This window comes from Linepithema humile, chromosome 4 (assembly GCF_040581485.1).
Source record: "Linepithema humile isolate Giens D197 chromosome 4, Lhum_UNIL_v1.0, whole genome shotgun sequence".
In the NCBI taxonomy this organism is placed as follows: domain Eukaryota; kingdom Metazoa; phylum Arthropoda; class Insecta; order Hymenoptera; family Formicidae; genus Linepithema; species Linepithema humile.
The window spans coordinates 9,048,453-9,075,743 of record NC_090131.1 but is presented as its reverse complement, the minus strand read 5'-3'; the positions used below and the strand labels follow the sequence as shown (position 1 = coordinate 9,075,743).

Here is a 27,291-nt window from a genome sequence, read left to right as displayed (position 1 = left end):
TATTTACCATTATATTCAAAAATGTAAGAAATCAAACTCTAATAAAATAAATTTATTTTATGTTTTTTTTGCTGTTAATGATATTTTTAAAAAAAGATACAAAAAAGGGCGTTAAGTACACGCAATTATTAAAAATGTTATATACATCTATGAAACAAGCTATCATATATGTACAATTTAAAAACCTTTTAAAAAAAGCTGTCGCATATATTTAAAACATAAAAAAAATCATTCTATATATTTAAACCTTTAAAAAAAACTGTCGTATATATTAAAAACTTATAAAATATCGTCGTATATAAAATTAAATAAAATTAATATTAAAAATCTGTTATACATTCTACCTATAAAAAATATGATTCCAGAAATTAGCGCCAAGAAAAAATAAAAAATTATACATATCATTACTACAAAAAAAATTATTTTATATCTCCTACGAAATATACATTAAACAAATACTAACGTTAATTTTAAAAAATATACACTAAACTAATTTAGAAAAGAATTTAAATTTAATTGAATTAATAAAAATGTATTAAATTAAACTTAATGTAAATAAAAAATATTTAATAAAAAAAAAACTTGGCTATATACACTACGCAAAAAAATTAGGGGAGCAGTTTAATACCTGCAAATTTTGTCGATCTTTAAGAGGCTGTATCTCAGCTTCCAGAGATCGCAAGATAATTTTTCTGCGTGCGTTTTGAAGAGTGAAGCCTTGACTTTAAAATTTTTTAAGTGACATTTTCCATCCCGTTTTTCATCCCGTTAAACTGTTTTTTTTTTTTCTTTTTTTTTTTTTTTTGTGAAGACCAAAAATAGGTAGTGTTAGAGTCCTGGAAATTTCATGACTTTGCAACTTTCCACGGGAAAAGCAAGGACGAGGCGAAATATGTCACCACATCAGTTTTAAAGTCGGGAACTTTCCCTTTATAATGCCGTAAAAAATTGCTCTAGCATACCTAAGAGCTGAGTTATCGGGTTTCAAAGTGAACCCTGCATTTTGCAAGATTTTGGTTAAATACCGCCGGCATTTGCATTACCCGATGTGCAGCACGAGAAGGTTGCTCGGTCGGAGTTTGCACATCGCGCGCGCGCGCATGTGCGTGTGTGCGTGCGTGTGTGCGTGCGTGCGTGCGTGCGTGCGTGCGTGCGCGCGTGCGTGCGTGCGTGCGTGCGTGCGTGCGTGCGTGCGTGCGTGCGTGCGTGCGCGCGTGCGTGCGTGCGGGACTTGATGGGTCGTCAGTTGAGAAATCATCCAAGGCAGTCAACGACATTAGCAGAACTTGAAAGGATTCTCCAAGAGATTTGGCAGAAAATTCCTCAACATGAAATCAGTAGATGTATTAATATGAGAAATAGACTGCTTGAAGTGATTCACCGAAGAGGCGGCAATACCTTATACTGAATAGTGCGTGCGCGCGCGTACACATACACACACACGCACACACCACGCGCGCGCGCACGCGCGATGTGCAAACTCCGACCGAGCAACCTCTTCGTGCTGCACATCGGGTAATGCAAATGCCGGCGGTATTTAACCAAAATCTTGCAAAATGCAGGATTTACTTTGAAACCCGATAACTCAGCTTCTAGGTATGCTAGAGCAATTTTTTTTACGGCATTATAAAGGGAAAGTTTCCGACTTTAAAACTGATGTGGTGACATATTTCGCTTCGTCCTTGCTTTCCCCGTGGAAAGCTGTAAAATAATGAAATTTCCAAAACTCTAACACTACCTGCTTTTCTTCACAAAAAAGACAGTTTAACGGAATGGAAAATATCACTCAAGCCGTTTTAAAGTAGAAGTTTCGCCCTTTAAAACGCGTCAAGAAAAATTATCCTGCAATCACTGGAAGCTGAGATATAACCTTTTAAAAATTGATAAAATTTATAGATTTTAAAGTGCTCCTCTAATTTTTTTGCATAGTGTATATATACTGAACCAACCAAAACATTGAGGCAAACAGCGATGCTAAAATCAAAATGCGGACCAAAGATGGAAAAGATAATGACAATGCAGAGAAACCACTCAGCGCGGTGCAGAACGCACACACAATAACCTTTGATGTTTTTTTTTTGCATAAACTATAACGATGCGCCTCCACATCATAACTGTTTTTTTCGCCACGGACCGAATATCCGTCCAAAATGTGGCAAAGGCGCTTAGCGCCGATAAAATTATAAGTATAAGCGGTCACTCGCCGACGAATTCCCACACTACCGACCGTACCGTAACTCGTCTGGTGAGAATCGCCGTCGATACCACCGACTGCCTGCCGATCCTAATATTAGTCGGCTGTCAGCTGGGTGTATGTACAAAAGACCCGGCTGCTCGACTCGACACCAAATCTTGTTCACTGCTAGCCAGTGAACATCCGATCCGCTTTTACGGGTGCTCCCGTAATCCTGCCGAGTGCTCTCGATGCCTATGCCAGAAAGCCTCTACGTGAGCGTTCTCACGTATCTGTCCGGGTGCTCCCGGAATCTCTTCCAGCGGCTACGAGCGTTCTCGCAGCCCTGCCGAGCATTCTCGGTCTCCGCCGTTTTCTGCCACGAACCTTCTCGTGAGCCTACCGAGTGTTCTCGGACCTGACTGACCTGCAACGCGAACATTCTCGCATTTTTCTCTCGGGTGCTTCCGAGCTCCAGAATCCAACGCGGGCGTTCCCGCAAATATATCGAGTGCTCCCGAGCTCCGAAATCCAACGCGGGCGTTCTCGCAAATATATCGGGTGCTTTCGGGAACCCTGCTACTTGAATCCGATTTCGGCAACAAAACGCGCCTTCAACCTCGCACCGCATTTCGAGCACGATCTGTCAACCGCGTCACGCGTAATCGCGCTGCCCGCACCTGCGTACTATATGCTTCGGTCTCCGACACGAACGCATTCACATCGCCGTGTTTACTCATTTATACATACGTCTCTCATTTATACTCAAGACACTCATTTATACATACATCACTCATTTGTACTCATATTCATGCAGTCATTTGTACATATATCACTCATTTGAATAAATTAACATTCATTATCACACACATTAACGAAAGTATCATTTGGTGTGCCTCTAAACCGACTGAACTCCTGGCTCCGGCGACCTTATCCGAGCGACGAAAAGCCGCCTTGTTTCAAAACAAAGAGCAATTCAAGAAAAAGTTATGTTTCTTTTGTATTTTTTTCCGTACAATCGATTGGCGTAATCAGTTTTTCTCTACAGTTAATTTTTAATCATTTGTTTATAACAATTAGTTGCAAAATTAAACTTTATATTTAAATTGTTTATTGCAAAATTAATTTTTGCAATGTGCTTTTTATGTCACTAACATTTTTGCATGCTCCAGTCCTATTTTCAATTGTTATCTTTTTGCTAACCTCGCTAGTCTAGCCAAGGGCTTTAATGGGTTAATTTGATTAAATTTAAATTCTTTTTTAAATTAGTTTAGTATATATTTTTTAAAATTGGCATTAATGTTTGTTTAATGTATATTTCGTAGGAAATATAAAATAATTTTTTTTGTAGTAATGATATATATAATTTTTTATTTTTGCTTGGCACCATTTTCTGAAATTAAATTTTTTATAAGTAAAATTTATAACAGATTTTTAATGTACGACGATTTATATATATATTTTTTTATATACGATAACTTTTTTTATAAGTTTTAAATATATACGACAGCTTTTTTGAAAGGTTTTTACATACGACAGCTTTTTTCATAGACGTATATAACACTTTTAATAATTGCGTGTACTTGGCGCCGTTTTTTTACCTTTTTTTAAAAAAGATAAGTTTTTTTATTAGATATTATTCTTTTTTTTAAGTACATTAAATTTACAGGATTTTAAATACATTTTAAATTGAATTAAACAGTGGAATAGAATATAAATTGACATCAATATTTTGTGGAAACACATCACTTATAACCTATACGTTCATTTAATACACTTAATAACGAATTCGATCACTCGTACTACATTGTTCTGGTGAATTAAGCAATCTTGAGTGTGTACCAGCCCAGGGAGAAACGTAAAGTCGAATAGATGTCTAGTTGACGTCTATTCGATAGATCTAAAATAAGTTGATTTTTGCATCTCGGTAGACGTCGAAATGGTTTCTATTAGACACATCTACTAGACGTCTTGTAGATGTCTTATAAATGTTGATTAGACGCCTTATATAAAACTTATATAAAGCTCGTATCAAATCATGCATTAACAATTAAAATTGAAATTTGACTAAACAGAACTAAGAAATTGTCTTCTGTCCTGATTAATTAAATTCCAATCTTCAATCTTTAATACGTAGTCTGATGTGGGCTTAACCCAACGGATTGTTAATATATATTAATGAACTGTCAAAATTATAGCCTCGTGTAATGTAATGTCAGATTTATTTATATGTAGTACATAAGTACATTGTTTTATTATAATATGCAATATTGTTTTAAGGATCACTGAAACATATACTGAGAAAAAATACAGCATTGTAGGATGCTTGCGCATTTATATCTTAAATATCATTTGACGCATACACTACAATGCTGTATTTTTTCTTAGTATATGTTTCACTGAGCCTTAAAACAATACTGCATAATATACATTTAACACAGTACATAATTGTAATATATATAATATAATAATATTTATAAGATTTCTAAAGTAGGTACTTATATTACTACAGTAGAATATATTATACGATACATTTCTACATTATTCAAATTCCTTTGCGAATACATACACAATATTTAATTATATTTATTATAAAATTTGTTAAGTTCAATTTTACTAATACTAAGATTAAAAATAATCTAAGATAAAAAATAATCTAATATTTTCCAGATCTAAAATTTTAATAAGACAAAGTTGATAAAATCTTTAAAGAAGTATAATCTAAAAATTGAGTTTATACATTATTAGAAGTAAAACAAACAAAAGGTTTGTTATCGTTGCGTTGCTATTTTGTACACTTGTATACAATTCGCACTTAAAATGAGAAGAACGTTATATTCAGGCGTTGGAGAGAAAAAAGAACTAAAGAGTGTACAATGCGATGCAACGCAAACTAACCTAAAAGCGTAATATTTTACTTTAAAGTACACAAATATATTAAATCACAAGATGAAGCACAATCGATTTTTTCTTGGGAAAAAAATCGTGCACTTATCGGTTTCTCTTCATTATCCATTTTTCACTGTTTTATAGCAGCACACACGAGACACAAGACAGCACAGCACGTGAACACGTGAATAGATTACGGCATTCGCGCGGCAATACTTGTTGAGCCTGAGCGGTATGAAAGGCAACGTAACCAATCATATAAATGATCGATATTGATTGGTCAATATAGCACCCGCAAAAATCAAAATTACTAAAACAATTTTTCTGTAAAAATATTATATATATATATAATATTAATATAATATAATATTAAAGAACAATTTATAATCGATTATAATTATATATGCTGCTGACAGCCTCGGGTAAAAGAGGACAGACATAATGCTATCTCTTTCTTTTTGCAGGTATAGCTATCGACCATATATGTAGACATCATTATTAATTTTATAATCTCCAAAATCATGACAAACAGAAATTGATTCGTGCAAATACAAAGTAAATATTAATATTAGACCAAAAATACATTTTATAAGATTATTTTTTTAACCACAAAATTTTTGTGTTTTTATCCTGATGAGGCTATATTGCATTAATATATTTACTTATTGTTAGAAGTCTATTAGACATCTATTAAATGTCGAAAGATAATTTGTAATCCAAACAGTGTTTGATACGAGGGCTGTATGATAAGTACCCGTGTTAGGGAAGAAAACGCATTTAAAAAAAAATTTTTTTTACTTATTTTTCGACATAGTCTCCTTTCAGCTCGATACACTTAATCCAACGATATTCCAACATTTTTATACCATCCAAAAAATATGATTTGTCGAACTCCGCAAAATAGGCCTCTGTTTCGGCGATGATTTCCTCGTTTGATGTGAACCGCTTTCCGCCAAGCCATTTTTTCATGTTTGGAAATAAATAGAAATCGCAGGGAGCTAAATCTGGAGAATAGGGTGGATGAGACAGCAATTCGTAGCGTAATTCGACCAGTTTTGCAGTGGCGATTGCGGACGAATGAGCTGGTGCGTTGTCATGATGAAAGAGCACTTTTTTCTTCGCCAAATGAGGCCGTTTTCTTTTCAATTCAGCGTCGAATCGGCCCAATAAATCGGCATAGTATTGCACCGTGATTGTCCTTCCCTTCTCCAAATAGTCGGTGAAAATGATGCCTCGCGAATCCCAAAAAACGGTGGCCATGATCTTTCCGGCCGATGGAACCATTTTTGCCTTCTTTGGAGCAGGTTCGCCAGGTGAAATCCACTGTTTTGACTGTTCTTTCGTTTCTGGCGTGTAGTGATGGATCCATGTTTCGTCAACAGTGACGAAACGCCGCAGAAACTCTTTCGGATTGCGCTTAAACATGTCCAAACAGTGCTTCGAAGTTGTCATACGATTCCGTTTTTGTTCTACTGTGAGCAAACGCGGCACCCATCTCGCCGATAGCTTTCTCATGCCCAATTTTTCGTGTAGAATATTTTGTACGCGTTCAATTGAGATGTTTACAATGTCAGCAATCTCTCTGATCTTCACCCGGCGGTCTGCTAACACGATATCATGGATTTTGTTGACCATATCCTCCGTAGTCACCTCAATCGGACGACCTGGGCGCTCTTCATCAAAAACGGATGTTCGGCGACGCTTAAATTCATTGAACCAATATCTGATGGTAGTCATCGAAGGTGCATGGTCCTTATAAACGACATGCAACTTTACTTTGATTTCCTCACACGTCTTCCCATCCAAAAAAAGAAATTGAATCACTGACCGATATTGCTCTTTTTCCATGGTTGCAAACAAACACAACCTTGTCCACTTTCAACAGTTGTCAAAACAAAACTACTCGATAAATCTGTTTGAAATTTTGACTGGCGTCGTTTAGAAGATGACGTTAAACGATGGTATACAGACTTTGAGTCAATGATGCTTTCTGTCGTTAAACACGGGTACTTATCATACAGCCATACTTATCATACAGCCATACTTATCATAAACAATACATCGCTATTGTGTAAATATTAAGTTTTAATTTTGTATAAAGAAATAAATGACATAAAATTACATGGCATCTAATTTAGATATTTCTAGACATTATTTTAGACTAGATGGCTCCGACATCTAATAGACGTATATCCGATCTTGTGTTTCTCCTTGGAAGTGCAATGTAATGCAAATGGCCTAATTCGCTATTACATTTTTGACACTTCTTCTAAAAAGTTATGTTCGTAACGGTTACCTATACCGAAGATAAATGCTGGCGGTCGGTGCACGCGGCTCAATTACGTTTCTTAAAGGAAAGAAAGGAAAGCGCGACACTTAAATGTTAGAGCGAGCGAGATACCGATAGAAATACTGATTGTGAGCTGTCCTAACTGTCTCGCTCGCACTTCCTTTATTAGATCGTCGCATGAGTAAGATAGCTATAGGACACCATTAACTTGACACGGCTTTCTCTTTCGATTATCCGACTTGCGCTAAGAATGCAAGATGGAAATGTCCCCCACTATTCCCCTCGCTGGTCGTTGTGCTCTTCGCTTCAAGCGAAGAGCCAAATACGCGCTTTGTGTGAATGCGTGACGCCTTTATTTTGTTTTCACACACATATACTGTTGCCGACGATACATGCCGATACGTGTACATCCGAAATATTGTACATATGTACATACATACATTACATGCGTGACTGACTGACACTTCTTCATCCCGCCAACCATCTAGCGTCAAAAATCGTAAATAGTACATTCGTACATCCCAGAAGAAGAAGACGATGACTTAAATAGTTTTTTCGACATTTTGACTTTGGACTATTGTAATTTTATTTATAGAGCACGTAGAATGAAAAGAAACACATTTTTATTATACAGGGTGATCCAATTTGAGGAATAGGATTTGAAATATAAATAAAACGCACAATTATTTTAGAATTAGAATTCTATTACTACAAATGGAAAATATAGACTTGGCAATTATGTGTGGAACACAATATCGGCCAGATGCCCTCCTCGACTCCGCTGACATGACACCATTCTTTTCTCGAAATTTTCCATTGCGCGTTCACATAATCCAGCTCCTGTCTCAGCGATAACACGTCGAATGTTGTCTTTCAACTCTGGAATCGTTGCTGGTTTGTTGACATAAACTCTTTTCTTTAAATAACCCCAAAGAAAATAATCCAATGGTGTTCGCAAGATCGCAAGATCTTGGAGGCCAATTAATGTCACCGTTGCGAGAAATAACACAACGTGAAATTTGGTGGACAATAGAGTCATTGTTTCGCGTGCTGTGTGACACGTTGCGCCGTCCTGTTGAAACCATATGTTCTCCAAATCCAAATCATTGATTTCATAAAAAAAAAAATTAGTCAGCATCTCCCAATAGCGTAAACCATTGACTGTAACAGCATTACCAGCTTCGTTCTAAAAAAAAATACGGTTCGATGATACCTCCAGCCCATAATGCGCACCAAACAGTGACTTTTTGTGGATGCATAGGTTCTTCGTGAATCACTCTTGGATTTTCGACACCCCAGATGCGACAGTTTTGCTTGTTAACAAATCCATTAAGATGAAAATGAGCTTCATCACTTAATATGATTTTCTTGCAAAAATCACTATCAACTACTTTGTTTTCTAACACCTAATTCACAAATGCACGGCGCTGCGAATGGTCTGCTGGCTTCAATTCCTGAGTCAATTGAATCTTGTAAGCCTTTAAATGCAAATCTTTTGTTAAAATTCGTTGCATATTGCCGTATGAAAGATCCAGTTGCTGTGCGCGGTGACGAATCGAAGTGCTTGGTTCTTCATTTACACTTTCACTCACCAAAGCAATATTTTCATCTGATCGCCTACCACGTCGATACTGATTTATTAATAACAATACCAGTTTCTTCGAATTTTTTAATTAGACGACGAATTGCACATTCAGTGGGCACATTCTTCCGTTCAAAAAGTGACCGAAGTTTTCTTTTCGTAATCGCTATTGAACACGAATTTCCGTAATAAATTTTCACAATATTTATGCGTTGTTGAATCGTATAGTGCTCCATGATTAATTTGCCAGCTGTCTAGGTGACAGCTGTAAATAAAAAACAATTCTGAAGTTAGCAGCAAGAAAATTGCGCGCAATTTATATCCTATCCCTCAAATTGGATTACTTTGTATAATTTGGATATGCACAATCGATTGAGCTTATTTTCAAGTTGATCGGCCCAGGCGTTATTCAGATCCAATAATCTCGCCTCCGAACAGTTCGCGGCCACGCGTGTAAAGACACGGTCGCTCTTTCATCATTACGCCTTGCGCATAAACTTGGTGCGAAACACGATCGTGTCTCTTGATTTTGACACACTGGTGTCTATAACCTAGTAAAATACTAATAAAATTAAACATTTTAGCAAAATATTTTTGAAATCTAATAATTTTTTCGTATTGAAATCTTAAAAATCGTTACTCCAACCGGACGCTTAAAATTTAAATTTCTCGGAAACTAGACGCACATTCGCATTTGTGGCATTCGATTACATTTAGTAAGTACTACGTGCCCGTAAAATTTTATCAAAATCGGACGGAGGTTGCATACCAAAGTCTTACAGAAACGAAGGACCTTTTACTGCAGTATCCCGACATGTATAAAGAAATAAAAATATATATTATTTTGTAATCAATATTTCTAACATTTTTTCAAACACTTTAACAACTTATATGTATAAACAATTGCATTTAATGAAATAAATATTTTTATTTTTATATTATTTTTATGAAAGTACATTTTCATATAACTATTTATCTATTTATCTATCTATACAGCGTGTGTGTGTGTGTGTGTGTGTGTGCGTGTGCGTGTGCGTGTGTGTGCACTGCCCGTCAATGATTCGAAGGGTCATGCAGTAGTCCTAACTTATCGGCCTGATTTATCCAGGCGGAGTCGATGAAGTCAATAATGCTGAACGCGCGCGCACTTCGAAAAAACAAACATCGGAAGGAACACATTAGCAGTAACATAAAATAATAAGAAAAATAATAAATAACTATTTCTTTATTTGTTCCACCACTTTCTTTCTTCTTTCTCTAATTTAGAAATGCATGGATTATATCTTCGTCATGTGATAGGTTCGTATTGATCTTTATATTTATCTGTAAAGATACATGTTTCGTAACATGTTGTGTTTTGAATTATATATTTGTCTAGACAGGTATAAACGACAATAGAAACAAACACGTATAAGAAGACGAAAAAAGATAAATAAGCAGATCATTTATTAAAATTAAAAACAAGTTATTCTTTTAGTTGAAAAGAAAATTATGTATATCCGAGTAACCGGTCCAGTATCCTTTTCGTGCAATTAATTGCTGCAATCGTCTTTTAGACAAATATATATATCAAAACGCAACATGTTACGAAACACACATCTTTACAGATAAATATATAGATCGATACGAACCTATAACATGACGAAGATATAATCCATGCTTTTCTAAATTAAGGAAAAAAGAAAGAAAGGTGGAACAAATAAAGAATTAGTTATTTATTATTTTTCTTATTATTCTATATTATTGCTAATGTGTCCCTTCCAATGTGCGTCTTTCCGAAGTGCGCGCACGTTCAGCATTATTGACTTTATCGACCCCGCCTGGATAAATCAGACCGATAAGTTAGAACTACTGCACGACTCTTCGAATCATTGACGAGCAGTATACACAGGATGGAACATGTAACTGAGATTACTTTGATAACGCCGTAAATATGTGTATTGATTTCAGTGAAAATTGATCCAAATGAATATTGTATGCTTCAAAAGATGGTATGCATACATTAACATTTTTTGTTTTTCTTGTAATTTAAGATTTAAAAATTTCACTTTTAGTTTTTTTAATAAAAAACCAATATTTTTTTTAACAGATTCTGATTACTCTCTCAAAAGCAAATAAATTTTATATAACAAACTTTTTGATCCGACAATTAAGCTCGAAGATATTTGCAGTCAAAGATTGCAAGAACGTTTACCCACGTACATTTGCAAAGTACGCATAAAATGTTTTAGCAAAAAATATTTTAGGTAAAAATTGCTAGGACTTATCAGTAAAACAAACTATGATATAAAGAATTGGATTCTAATTTAAAAAACTCAAATTAACTTTTATGTGACCTTGACGCCAAAGATCAAACTAACATCTTTATCTTTCTCCTCCTTCGAACCAAATAATTTTTATCTAAGATACTTTTTGCTATTGTACGTACAATTTTTGATTGCAAGAATGTTCGAGCCTAATTATCGGATCAAACTGTTTTTTATATTCAATTTATTCACTTTTATGTAGGTAGATAGATAGATAATTATATGAAAATATAATTTAATAAAAATATGTACAGGGTATCCCGCATCAAACACATCGTACGGTAATAATATTTTTGAAATAATTTTCAGATGAAAATCCTAATACCAAAATGTCGAGGCTAATAGTTTTTAAATAAAAAGTATAGGAATAAAATTGATCAATCAAGTTATACCAAATTCACGCACTCAAGCATGGTTATGTATATATTGCATAGTAATGAGAGTATCTTCAGATATCCTCAATTTGTTTTTAAATATAGATGTAATTTTACGTACAATGAAAAATAAAAATCGATTGATATATGGGGAAGGAATCATCTTTAAATGCTTCTTTAAAAATTATTATAGCCTCGATATTTTGATATTAAAATTTTCATCTCAAAATGATCTCAGGAATGTACCATTACCGTACAGTGTGCTCGATGCGGAATACTCTGTATATATTTTACATTTAATAATACGTATTATATTAAAACCTATTATATTAAAAAATTTTATGTAACAGGGTATCTACGCGTAAAGTAGAATGGCTCACAGCTACATGTAAATAATGTTAATTATGTTTAACATGCATTTATTGTGTTATTTATGCAAATAATATATAAATAATAAATAATTTATGAAATGTAACTTATATTTTACTGAATATTATAATTAATATATTTTATAATCTTTGTTATAAATATATTAAACAAGAGCATATATTATATTTTTTAAAGACGTCTCTGGCAATTTTACAGAATTTTAGTAATTAATAAACATTTTTATACTTATATAATTATTATATTTATATAATTTTATAAAAATAGATTTTATATATATTGTTACGTCCTGCTACGCAGCACTCCACGATTCTTTTCTTTCACGCGAAGCTACAAATCACTAGAACAAAACCATCTGGCCAACATAGGAAGTCATAAGTTTCAAATTCTTTAAATATTAGCTTCTCAGAATCCTTCTCTCACGCCGCCTCGGATAAAAGAATTGAAATTATTATTTAACATACAGAAAATGACACCCGAAACTAACTGTACGATTAAGAACCTTAAAAGAAAGAACTGATATCATGATTTAAGAATTTAATCACTATAGCCCGGATCCTTAGCAGCTGCAAATCAAAGTTTCAAACATAGGCTGGCATAAACAATCTCGCACTAACAAAAGTCGAATATCGTTCATGTGTTCGCCAGATCGAGTAAATCACGCAGCATTATCAAGATGGAACTTGGAATACCCTCAGAGAAGCGGCCACCCAAAAATTATCAACAAAATGATGCAACACGAAAAACAAAGAACGTAGGAAAGAGGAGTAACAAGTATAAAAACCCGTGCCAGTCCTCTTCGATAAATAGATGTATTCAGTTAATTGACTAGTCAACCTCTTAGTATTTTGTGCGCGGTTGTTAATTTAAAGAAGAGACAAGGGCAGTTTTAAAACGAACAGTTCACGACAAAGTTCAAGTTTAAAACAAACAACAATCCACTACTCTCTATAACCAATACTGCACAACACTCACCAGTCAGGCTGCTGCTTGAGCGTTTAACCAAAAATCAAGAAACCTAGAAGTTATCACTAAGTTTTATTTTAACTCAGCTTACCGAACTACCATAGCTAGACTTAACTTCTTCCTTAAATTTTAGTGAATAATAACAATCAACAACCCGGTCAGTCCAGATTAAATCGACGCCAAGGGTTTCCTCTTCTTTTAACCTCTGTTTACAACCGCTACCATTTACATTATTTAAGATATAGGCAGTCACATTTTTTTACGTATGTATACAGCCACCAAAGACAACTACACTCAAAAAAATATTTCGCTGATGTAGTTAGATTTCTAGATATCGCAACAAAAATGTATCGCTATTTTTCGTATCTGTGAAAACATTGTTTGTCACATATAGAATTTATAGCAGTAATGTTCTAGCAATAGCTTCTGAAAAATTTAGGTACCATTGCTAAATGTTATTCATTGCATGATTTAACACGTGATTGATCTTATATAGATAGGCGCTTTAGAGAAACTTTCTTTTTAAAGTTCACAAACAATACAGATATATATTCTGTTTCTGTCATCTAAACTGATTAAGTAATTACATATGCAATATCACAACAGTTGCTAATCATTTATCTGTTTTAGTTAATTTTTTACACCTAGAAAATTTTAGCTATTATTGCAAGATCATTTTTTTGAGTGTACCCTCTTTCTCACCAACCAATAGGTCTCCTTCGCCAGCCCCCCTCTTTAAATTCCGTCTCTACTCTCGCTTTTAGTCCGGTCCCTTCGATAGAGATCCTTGAGGAAATCATTCAAGTTCCTGATAGTTTACCTGGGTCCCTTTTATTCGCTCTTATTTCTCCCGAATATGTCAATCAACTTTTCGATTTGTTCCCTGATGATTCTGTAGACTTCTTCTTTCATGACACATCTACCATAAGAAATTCTCCTATCTTAAGATATACTCCTCCTTCTCCTTTATACATACACATTTAAGAAACTATTCTTTGGGTGATAGGAAGAAATTTGTATGAAGAAAATATTTCGAGGGAATTAGATATATAAGAGGAGGAGGAGGAGTATATCTTAAGATAGGAGAATTTCTTACGGTAGATGTGTCATGAAAGAAGAAGTCTACAGAATTATCAGGGAACAAATCGAAGAGTTGATTGTGTTGATATGTGTGTATATGCAGTGTGATATACAGAATGTTCCTCAAATCAGTCGCCACGATTTTTTAGATACTTCCGATAGATTGACAACAAAATGTTTTTAACAAAAGTTTGTTGGTTTTCAATAAAGAATTATTTACGCAAAAAAAATTTCAAAATTGTTCATTTTTTAACAAAAAATCGAAGTCAAATTATGTTTTGTTAAATGCAACTATACATTTTTCTTTCCATATTCTTGTAGTACATAAAAAGACAAATTCATCGATATAGCATTATGTATCATTTTGATTATTCGATCTCAAAATAATTCAATTAAAGAATCAAATAGTATCCCATACAGCACAGAACATTGCAATTACATTGCAGCAATGTTACAATCTTGCAAGTTGCAATGTAATATTGTTGAGACATTATTGGAACATGTAATTGTAATATTTTATGAGAATGTGACAGCAACATTCCAAAAACATTACAAAAGCAATATTCAGTAATTGCTAATTCGTTTACCGCTATGCGACGCGCGTTGCGCAATCTATCTCGCATTTAAGTTTTAGTCATGATGATTATATAAAACTTGCAAAGAGTGGCTAGTAAGATTAAACACATAGTAATTATTTTTATCAGTTTAATTTTTTTGATACGATCTCAACACAGGGAATTCAGATATTGAACTGATTGTTGAGAAATCGAACAGATAAATGTCTGAATGAATAAAAATTGTCCTTTTATTGTATTACTTAGGATGTAGAGTCGAATTTCCATATAAATAAAATTTTATAATATAAATTATTTAAATTTAATTATCTGATTATTTAATTTTTATTATTTAATTACATTAGACTAACAATAAGTGTTTTTGCTATACATACATATATATACCGGTGACGCGCATATCCAAGTTTTGGATGTAAAAAGATTGTGAACTTACACAATTGCAACGAGTTTTTTCTTATCTTTTTTGAAAGTCTTTATATATTTTTAAAGTTTATCTATTAAAATCTGAAGCATTCTGCATATTTGTAGTAAGGCGTTTCAATATTACAAATAAATTGCACTGTAACATTACTGTAGTCTTACATTGTAATATTTCCAAGGGCGGACATTTTAACGTTGCCGCAAGCTTGAAGTTACATTGCAGAAACATTTTGCAACTTCCATGCAATATTACAATGTTTCAATGTAAGGTTTATGCAATGTTTCTGCAATCTTTTGGTGCTGTATGGGTAGGCTCGCAGTAATAAAATATCAATGTTATGATAAAGGGAATATCGATATATGTACGAGGGTAGTTCGAAAAGTTCTCGGCCTGACACAGAAATGACGTTAGAAGTATCAAACCGCTGTAATTTTTTGCAAGTTTTATCTTGCAGAAGGCTACTGTCAAAATTTCAGACAGATGCGTTCATTAGTTTCTTTATTTTAGTCGTGTAAAGCAATCAACTCTCTTTTGATTTTCTTTAAAAATGAATAAAGTCGAATATCGCGCAGTGATAAAATACTTTGTTTTAAAAGGTTTAACGCCAACAGAAATAAAAAACAAGCTTTGGGGGAATCTTCACCATCGTGTTCAACTGTTAAAAAATGGGCTGCTGAATTTAAACGTGATCATACGTCCATAAATGATTATGAACGTTCAGGTCGCCCAAAAACCGCTACGATTGACGAAATCATAGAAAAAATCCATAATGCCGTGTTGAATGATCGACGAGCAAAAGTGCGCGAGCTTGCTAACATTGCAAACATCTCAAATGATCGCGTTCACAATATCTTACATGAGCATTTACATATGAAAAAGCTTTCAGCGCGATGGGTGCCGTGTTTGCTAACAGTCGATCAAAAACGCATTCAAATGAACGTTTCTAAGGAGTATTTGGACATGTTTAAACACAATCCAACCGATTTTTTGCGGCGCTTTATCACTGTTGATGAAACATGGATTCACCATTACACGCCAGAAACTAAACAACAGTCGAAGTAATGGGTAGAAGCGGGTGGAAGTGCTCCAAAGAAGGCGAAAACAGTTCCATCAGCCGGAAAGGTGATGGCAACTGTTTTCTGGAATTTTCATGGTATTGTGCTCAGCGACTACCTAGAAAAAGGAAAAACAATCAACGAAGAATATTATGCAGCATTATTGAATCAATTGAACGATGCTATTAAGGCCAAACGTTCTCATTTGGCAAAAAAAGTGCTTTTCCATCATGACAATGCACCCGCTCACACTTCTTCGATTGTAGTCGCAAAATTGTATGAATTGCGCTTCAAATTGGTTCCGCACGCGCTGTATTCACCAGATTTAACCCCCAGTGACTTTTTTCTCTTTCCAAACATGAAGAAATGCCTCGCTGGAAAAAGATTTGACTCAAATATCGAAGTAATCGATGAAACTAACGCTTATTTTGAAAGTTTAGAAAAATCATATTATACAGACGGTATAAAAAAGTTAGAATATCGTTGGAATAAGTGTATTGAGTTGAAAGGGGACTATGTTGAAAAATTAAAAAAAAATTTTGCCGAAAATCATGTGTTTTCTGTGTCAGGCCGAGAACTTTTCGAACTACCCTCGCATAGATATATATATTAAGTTATTTCTCTACCTTCACATACATAAAACATACATTGCACACATATATAAAAAAAAAGAAGGGAAAATCTTATTTTAAAGATACAATTTATCAGAATAACTACTAGAACTACTAGTTAGAGTTATCTTATCATTGTAATTAGATATAAATTTAAGATTTAAGATTTATTTTTGTTAGAATTCATTAATATGTTTAAGCCTGATTGATCGATTTCATAAAACAATGATATTCTATTATTTTAAAAATATCTTATTTTAATTTTTTTTTTATCGATCTCTCTTTTATTTCCCTTCATCGTTTGCACTGGTTCCGCCCTGGTCATTGAGAAGTCTATTTCAGACCAAAAAGGGGACCACTGAACGGTATCTGAACATCGGAGTAAGAACGGCCTCGCAATCGTTGATTTTTAGAATCTAAACAAACCGTTCAGATCACTAAGTCAGAGTCATTAAAATCCTACTAGTGATTCTTAAACAATTGTTGCATTCATCCGGTGGCTCTTTTTAAGCCAGGACGTAACAATATTTAATAATATTAAATTATAAAATATATACTAATCCTATATATTATTATTATAATATTAGTATTATAATATTAGTAGGTATAATATTAGTATCTTTTACTGTTTTATATAAAAGTATAAAATATGTTTTCATAAAATAATATAAAGAGTATAATAATAATAATCTTGTATTATAAATATATACCTAAATATAATAATGTTAAAAATTTTACGTAATATAAAATAGATTAATCAAAGATTAGTTTATTTTTATGTAAATTTGCTAATACACATTATATCATAATAAAAATTTAATGCAGAATTATTACTTTTATTACAACTTTTAAAAATTAAATATCTATTATTAATAATTTTTAATTCAAGAATGTTTAATAAATTAATTATTAATTTTTATAATAGTTTATATATTGCCTACATGAAAAAAAAAATAAATAAAAAACTTATGTATATATCTCGTAAGCAGATAATTCATAAAATTGACGACACAACCCTGATTTATATGTATTTTTTTCTTTTTTTAGAGCAAGCCCCTCAATTGTAGATATCTATGTTGTTTGGTCAAATTGTTTCACAATCAGTATTAAATACCTTTGGTCAAGGACCATGGTCATCTACAGATGCAGGACGCCGGATGTAGGGAGGAAGTCAAGTTACCTTCCTGAGCTCCATACTGCCCGGTGTGCTTGAGCGCAATTGTGTGCGCGTTGCGATCTTTTCGTAGGGGATGGTGCCTCTGCAGAGAGCGGCTGGATCCAAGCTCAGTGTCGCTTTTAAAGTATTCTTCTTTACCATACCATTCACATTGTTAACATTAACATTGAGACCAATAGCACGACTCGGTGAACAGGTGCGCGTGTTGGGTGACGAGTTTGTTGTCGTGTCAGGTGGAGTGTCCGAGGATTGCGCTATCAGGGAATCGGAATTAGTGTCGGTGGTCGTTGTACTCTCATTGCCATTCCTGCGATCCGTTATCGCGCTATCGGTGTTGTCAATCAGATGGCAAGTCTCTTCTGGACGATCATTACCATTGTCCATGTTATCGCAATCTTCGATGTTATCACTTCGATGTATCATACTATTTTGTTGAGTCGACCAGTTAATTACGCGTTTGTCCTGCGAATTATTTGTTTGTCAATGTTACTATAATAGGATATAATATCTGAATGGAGTAAACAGTTCATAAATTCAAGATAATTATTGTGCATAAATAATATACATATAAGTTAGTGCACGAAGAGAATAACTCAATCTCTTACAATTAGTTATGATATAATATAATATAATAATATTTGTAATAAATGACACGTCTTTAATAAAACACGAAACGTAAAAAATAAATATAACAAAAAAAATTCAAGATTTTTTTAAATGTAATCAAATATTTGTTATTTTGTTGCTAATAATAAAACCAGTGTATTAACATTGATATGAACACAAAAGTTAGATTACTCTTTTACGCGTCACTACTCTTTTACGCGTGCAATTTGTCACTTTTTATTATTTATTTTAATTTATAATAATCATTATTATATAATTAATTTTAATATTTATTAAATAATAAAAATACATAATAAAATACACATAACAAAGAATAAAGAGTCATATGTTGAAATACTGACAAAACCGAAAAAATTTCATATATTATTTATTGTAAATATCTATGCAAAATTAAACATAATCAGTTTAAAAGTAACTTGATTTTTATGTTTATATGGGTTTTTATAGAAAATACTGCAACACTTAATAAAGGACATTGCCTATTTTGAGCCATTCGCAAATAGTAACAGAGAGAGAACCCAATTATATATTAATTATTTAAAAAAACTTTAAATATTTCCACAACTATAAAAAATAGGGGAATGATTTATACAAAATCTTTGAAAACTCTTTTTGAGTCCTTTAAAATGCACTATTTTTGATGCCCGGTCGTCGATCAACAAATAAAAAAATTTTATTATTATTTATTATATGGAGGAACATAACTTTTTAGTAGTAATAACTTTGACAGCTCTTTCGATGACTACAACTGTTTATTTCTAATTCTTCCAATTCACTCATCTATTAATCGGTGACTCATTGTTATTTCCTCGTAGTTCAAAACCATGTATAAAAATAGGCAATATTTTTTGACAAAAAACGTTGCCAGCCAGATTTTTCATATCCTAACAAACTCTAACGAATATTTGTATAAAATTTTATTTGGATTCACTGACTATTAAAACTGTAACATACTGTAACAAAGGCTGCGGTTCATAAATACTTTGAAGCGTCAAGTGGATCACAGTCAAAATATGATCATTGCACTATATAATATATTTTGACATCTGTAATTTCGCAATTGCTCAATATTTTGTTTATTACAGTTTATTTTAGGAAGTATTTATATTTAAAAATCTTTTCTTGTCTATTATTGATTAGAAAATAATTATTAATTAAAAATATTTTTTCTAATAAAAATGTTAAACTCATGTTAGTTTGTGTAATATAATACTGTAATTCTCTCCATAATCGACATCTATTATATACAGGGTGTTTCAGAGTTAAATGTCCTAACTTAAAATATGAATTTAGGAGCTCAAAACAAGACAAAATTTTCCTCTAAAGGTATGCCTGTAAAGGCATTGTTTAAAAGATATTGACATGTAAACATTTTCAATATAAAATTTGAAATATGGACCTAAAGATAGTCTTGTGTGATAATCTTCTATTCGGAAATCGCACGGAATATTCACGACGGGCAGCATTAGCATTTCCATTACAAAAACCATACACGAACACCATATCGGCATATTCATTAATAGAACAAATGCGAGGCATAATGATGCTTAGTTCGCGAAAACGTCAAAGAAACTGAGAATGTCATTGAGAAAATTTCTCACAATCAGTGATATGTCGATATAGTATTTGTATATCGTTTTTATAATATTGACATGTACAGTTACAGAAACAAGTTCGTATTAAGCTAGGTATAGACTATAGAACATTTGCCATGCTGACAAAATCTGTTCGATGTTCGATTCGAAGGCCGTTCTGTCTAAAGTCGATCTCAGAAAGTCGATTCTGTATCATGCAATGTAGTGAAAATTACAAAAGTGAGCAAATTTACTAAAATATCTATGATCTTATTGGTCCACACCTAATAAATTTGCTTACTTTTGTAATTTTCACTACATTGCATGATACAGAATCGATCCTCAGGTCAAAATCAAAGAAATGTTCGCATCTGGGTTCGACTCGGAAGCTAGTGTAGATGGCACATGCAGTGGTGCACCCATGAGGGAGGGGGGGGTTAACCCCCCCGAAATTTAATTAATATATTTATTTTTTTATTAACTCAACAGCAAAAAGTAAAAAATCTGTAATTAAATAAAATGCGTTCAAACATTTGTATTTTTTGTCTGTTATTAATTATAGTTATAATTTTAATAATTCAAGATTCACGCCAATACCCTTGCACACAAATAATTATGATAGCCTCTCCAGCTATCTGCCATAGGCAGATTTTCTAATTATTTAAAAAGGCACTCTTTAAAATTACTATCTTAATCCTTTAAAATGTTTTCCTTTCCTTTATTATTCTATTGCTCCAGTCCGAAACGTACCTTTTAGGCGTACTTTTGGATTTTCCCAAATCATAAAGACAATTTATTTAAAGAATCAAAATTTATTCTCCTCTCTTTATTTATTCTTCACATTTTCTATTTCTTAGATTTTCAATCAATCAAAAATCTATGTGAAAAGGTTCACGTTTATTGTTTCTCTGAAAGTAGAATTTTTTCGGCTCTTAAGTTGGTTGTAACAAGCATGTAGTGACAGAATGCCAATATCTTCTTGTAACCATCTTTCCATCGCTTGTATGATATCGTATGATATTAAATTAATAATGATAACGATAACGATAATGATAACGATAACGATAATAATAATGATAATAATCTATGATTCGAGATGGTAGTAGTTTAATGTTACACATTAAAAAACAATGCAATAGTCTCAATATATAAAGTGACACCGAACTCCTTCCTAACTCTTATCTACCTATTCTCCGCAAATTTCCTTCTTCTTAGCTTTTACACACACTTGACCCCTCGCCTCGCCTCTCCCTTTCCCCCCCCCCCCCTCTTTATATATCTGCTCCCCCTTTTCTTACTTTATTTCGTCCTCACTTTAGCTTCAGTTCTCACTCAATAGATACATAGCTACGTGGACACACACGAAAATTTCTAATTGTCGAAGATCGTCTCAACCTTTTAATCTGACTTCTGAATATACCACTGACAATCTGATTGTTTTACACTTGACAGAGTTTGTGCATCAAGATAAATTGTTACTGCTTTTATTACTTTGGACTTTCATTTTCATTTCTTTTCATTTCTCTAGATATCTTTTATTATTAAATAGTTTTGGAACATTAGATGCATTTATTCTTTACATATTTGATTCAATCCTTCAACTGACGTTCTCGCAGGGTGACCACCCAGTCGTCTGCCTCCACATATCCCTATTTATATATGTTCTTTTTTAAAAAAAACAAAAAAGAAAAAAGAACGTGGAATCGCTGCGGTGCGCTTCACAAGTTAAAATACATTGGATCGATAATTCAAATATATTCGATCGCTAAATTACATTGGTTGATTACCCATCCGGACCGTTACACACCGTCATGTTAACTTTATAACTCGGACAACTTAAGTAAGATTAGTTTTACATTTTTATAATTCCGACAATCATATCAAATTTATGTATGCTTATTGTAAACGGCTGAATTCTGTAACCGAAATGCGATAATCTTGCGGCGTATACTTATTTTTATTATTTTCATGTTACTCTCTTTTTCTTATGTTTGTTTGCCTTTATGAACTTTCACTGAGGATGGCCAAAATAAATGAGCCGAAACGTCTGATATAATCATTTGTTAATTTTTCTTTACCGGTCATTGGACCTCGGCCGCCAATGGCCATTGCCGGCACCCGCAGCCGCCGCATCCCGGCCAACACCAGCCGCCGAAACACCGACGCCAGCAGCCGCCGTCGTACGGCCACCACCGGCCTCCGCTGCACCAACCGCCGCTGCACCGCCGCCACCACCATCCAGGGGACAGAGGGATCCGCCGCCCTTTATGGTGGAGTACGCACCGCGAGAGTTCGCCGCGGTGCCGTACTATTCGGCCACCGTCTCGCGAAGATTCAAGCTCCGGACCACCGACGGGAGGAGATACAAGCTCCTGTTTTCCCGTGACGGGCGACTCATCGCCAGCTGTCCGCTGCCTCCGCAGGCTTCCGGCTCCCCGAAGCGGGGGGTGATGTAACGGTGCAGCCCGCAAGCTGCATCGTTACGGCTACGGACCGACCATCGTCCGTAGCCCACCAAGGGCGCATCGAACGCCGATAAACTTCTTATCATAACAACGGCGGTCAATCGCCGAAAACCCCCCACACCCGACCGTTCCGAATTTCCGTTTTGTGGGGGGCTCGCCGCCGAAACCGCCGATGCTTGCCGATTCGAAGCCAGTCGGCTGCCAGCCGGGTATAAAAGAGGCCCGGCTATACGTCTTCTCACCAGATCCTGTTCGCTGCTAGACAGCGAACAATCCTGCTGCGAGCGTTCTCGTAGTCCGCCGAGCGTACTCGGATTCTATGCCTTCTTCCAGGTACACGAGTGTCCTCGGTACCGTTTCTATTTCCGATACGAGCGTCCTCGTATACCCGTCGAGCGTACTCGGCTCCTCCGGGCATCGATCTTCGTATACAGGGCATTCCCTTATACTTAGTCGAATCGCCGCTCTAAATCCGCCTTCGTACGAGCGTTTTCGTACGTCCGCCGACCAGATTCGGTCTCAAAGCCTCTAGTGCGAGCGTCCTCGTACTCCCATCGAACGTACTCGACGTCCTGTTCCTAATCTCGCGTTACCGCGCACCGGGATTCATCCGCAGAATCCATCCGACGGGCAAACTACGTCGACCAATCCACGCCGTCGAGCGGCCCGTCACGATCCAAGATCTATAGAGAGAAGGTTACCTCACGCGCAAAGAGGGACGAGCGGCAAGAGGGGCAAATGCTGAGCGGGGCGAGCGGCAAGAGGGGCAATGATGATCTCATCGACAAACAGTAGCTGTCTCTCTCGCACGCTTTAGTGTTTTCTCTCTCGCTCCTTTAATATAGAAATGCTTTGAGTTTTTATCGAAAAAATACTTTTATTTTGTAAAATATTGATAGCACTGGAAATTGCGTAATAATAATTGAAAAGTAAATTAGAAAGGCGCTATAAATTACATATATTGCAAATTATAGCGCTAGATATTTAACGTTTATAGTGTTAAATATCGCTGCAACAGATGCATTTGTAATACAAATTGCTTTGTACTTGTATTTAGACTGTAATATCAATGAAAATAAAATATAATTTGGGGATATACACAAAAAACATCATTTGTAAAGTAGTAAAATAAAAGAAAAAATAGTACATATTTAAAAATTATTTTTAAAATAATATTTACTGTTTATATGCATTATTTACAAAAGAAATACTATAAAGAAATTCATTTTTTATATTTAATTGTGAAAAAATTGTCAAGAAATTGTAACTGAAATTCATAAATGTAAGTACAATTCTAGGGTAATATAAAAAGCATCATACACAAATTTATTATGATACAAACTTAAATAATGAAATTGTAATATATGTTTCAACATTGCAAATGTGAATATTTATATGATAAAATTTACAAAGTGTTAACAATTTTCAAATATTTGCTAATGAAATATTATTGAAATGTTTCTGTTGAAATCTTAAAATAATTCTTTAAAACAAATATGATGAGGTATATATTAGGGACCATTAAATATGCGGCAACATTGTGATTAAAAAATTTTATAAGTATCTATAATAAAAATTAAGTATAATAAATATAATAAGTATACAAGTATAATAATAACATTTTTATAAGTATCTATAATAATAAAAATACATATATGTTGTATTAATCTGTTAATTGCGTTAAATTAATTAATAATTTTTTTATATTTATTGGCGACTCTTTTTTGATTATCTTCAGCTTTCCTCTTATTACCTACGTGCTTGCGATTTTTTTTGGCAGTATTATAAAATTTAATGCGTACATAAGTTCTTTGGAGAATAAATGCAAGCGAGTGACAGAGTTAGAAACAGTTAGAAAAGGAAGAACTTTGAAAGAGAGAGACAGCTACTGTTTGTCGATGAGATCATCATGCTCTCCCCTTTCTTCATCGCCCCTCGCCTCCAAGCTGTTTCTAGCTCCCCCTTTACTTCATCGTCCCTCGCCCACAATTGGTTTTCCTGAGGTAACCTTCTCTCTATAGATCTTGGTCACGATCTACGATCGAACGGACTCGCGGTACCGTCACGAACGCACTCACCGACGAGCGTTGCGTTGTACCAACCGCTACGACACGATCGCACGCGCTTGCGCTCTCACTGATCGCACCGAGACGCCTCACGTCGAACTTCAATAATTCAGTCACCGTTGCTCTAAATAATTATTTCTCCGTTTGCCTAAATAATTATTTCACCGTCGCCTTCATATTTATTTCACCGTTGCTTTTGTATTTATTTCACGCCGCTTTAAATACTTATTTCACCGTTCGCTTAAATAATTGTTTCACCGTTGCCGATACTTAAGATTTATTCCACGCTGCTTTTGTATTTATTTCACGCCGCTTTAATAACTATTTCACCGTCGCTTAATAATTGTTTCACCGTTGCTTATACCAATCTCACCGATACTTTTACGATTATTTTACGCCGCTTTAAATAATTATTTCGCCGTTGCTTAATAATTATTTCACCGTTGTCATTATACCGATCGCACCGGTACTTTTCTACTTATCTCACGCTACTTGTATATTCTTTCGAATTCGCTTCGCACACGCTTCGCATGTACACACGAGCATTGAAGCAGATCATTTTGAAGCAAGTCATTTCAACATCTTAATTAATAAACGTTGTTTCTTTACTTTGTTATAAACGAGCATTTATTTTATTGACATACCCCCAACCGACCGAACCCGGATTCCGGCGAGCTACTCCGCGTCCACCGAAGCTCACACGGTTTCATGACATAGTTATTTTTTAATATGATAATTTGTTTATTAAGAAAGCCCAAATAGACATTTCTTTATTATTAATTTAAAAAATAGAAACACAATTTAACCATCGTTGATCCTTTAATTAAGTATTATTGAAGTTCGTGTGCTACATTTAATGTAATCGTGAACAACTGCACATTAACAGCATAGTGCTCAATATTCACAATCAATACCAGATTTATAATTTGCTTTTTTTCTCTCTGTCCGAATGAGGCTGTATTGAAAAAGGACACACGCATAGGCAAACAGTTAAAAGCTTGCTATGCGTGTGTTACGTGCTGATAGGACTCTACGAATCTTTTCTTTTCCGCGAGTAATATTTTGTTAGGAACGAAACCTTATCTGGCAAATACAAAAAATAATAGTTTGAATAACATCGATATAGCTAAACGAAGTTTCTTAGAACTAGTTTCTTTCACGATTGCCTCTGATAAAGAAATAAAAAATTATCATTTAACTTATAGGAACGATATTTGAAACTATTTAAATCTTTTGGAACTGATATTATAAATTAAACGTTTAATCACCGCAGCTTAAATTTCCTGCAATTTTAAATATTAAAACCAAGCAAATTATAAGCCCCGACAAAAGAATTTTTCTCGCACGAGTATAAACAATTTCAATCAGAAAAATCGACACCAGTCAAGTGATTGCCAGATCGGGTAACTCGCGCTATGTTATCAATATTGTCTGTGGCGGCATACCGCCACACCGCTGCACCGAAGCGGTGTAGTACACTGCGGCACCGCTACGCGCCGCAGGCCCTTAGCCAAGCTCTAAGTCTACGACTCTACGGCTACACCGCCAGGTAGCGCAGGCGGTGTAAGACTTTCTCACAATCGAGAATCGATCGACGCGCTATAAAAGAGCGTCGACTCGATCTTTCCTCACTCACTCGCTTCAAGGCGAGCTCTCTACTAGGGCCCTTAAGCTGAGTAATAGCTCTCTTTTAGAAGAGCGTAACGAGCGACTAGTTTCGCAGCTTTCTCACAGTGCCTAGGAAGGCACGGAAGCGAAAAACTAAGTCCCAGCCTCGGCCGCGCGTTTCACCTCAGCGGCCAGCTGACATTCCAGCATCGCCGTCGCCACCGCAGACTCTACAGTAGTAATTAATTCCCCTAGAGTTCTGTGTACGGTTGACTCGGCCTCCACGGGACACACTTACGCCGGGAGACATCCGAGCACGGAGACCTCTCTCTCCTTGGTTCACAGAACGATCTGCAACATCGAGAGCCAAGACGGTCGCAACGCAAGGCACACCGGAAACCCGCTCCTTTGCGATTCAAACCTCGTCGCCTAGGGCTTGCTCGGAGAACAGTTGCCACTGAGGATCACTTTCCGAACGGAGTACCTCCGACACCGGGAAAAGGGTTGCAGCGTGCCTCTTCCATAGAGCCGTCCTTTTTAGGACCGGTTCTCTACACTAAGATGCGGCCGGTAATACCTTACCGCGCCCGTCAATTTTTGTTCTAAACTCGCGGCTTTACACCTTGCCGTGAGCGCGCCACTGGCGCACTTAAGCTCCAAACACAATTGTACATACACTCTCTGACAAGGAAATAAATATATTTCTATTAAATTGACTCTATCTCTTCTCACCAGTTCAAACACAAACGCTAAGTAGCAATACGCCATATTGTCTAAATATTTTCGAACGCGCGGGTGGTCATAAATTTGTCAACCAAATTACACTGTAAAACTAAGACCACCCTATTAAACTCATGAATCACCAATAGAATACATAGACTTTTCTAAATGTTTGCATTTTGCACCGCACCGAGATCAAAAGGACCAATAAGCTTTTCCTTTAGACTAACGTCCAAAATTATTAATCAGGAACATAGAAAAGAGGGGTAACATATATAAAAACCCATGTCAGCTCTTTCCGAAGGCCTAGTATCATTAGAACTCAGTGTGTGCGGGGTTAATACT

At 34.9% G+C, this 27,291-nt stretch overlaps 1 protein-coding gene across 8 annotated transcripts in view; it reads right to left on the bottom strand.

Moving 5' to 3' along the window:
* Alk (Anaplastic lymphoma kinase) overlaps positions 1-27,291 on the bottom strand; it is a 233,657-nt gene that overhangs the window by 8,253 nt on the left and 198,113 nt on the right. For 4 of the 8 annotated variants that reach the window (XR_010889915.1, XM_067353962.1, XM_067353964.1 and 1 more), the window contains one exon: positions 17,890-18,348. The exons of 2 other annotated variants lie outside the window; for them this stretch is intronic. Coding sequence is in view for 3 of the 6 variants with exons in the window: in XM_067353962.1 (XP_067210063.1) it covers positions 17,890-18,348 (459 nt within the window). In the remaining 3 variants the exon portion in view is untranslated. Of the gene's footprint in view, positions 1-17,823; positions 18,349-27,291 lie in introns of all 8 variants that reach the window. 2 more of the 8 variants (XR_010889917.1, XR_010889916.1) reach the window with 1 other exon arrangement.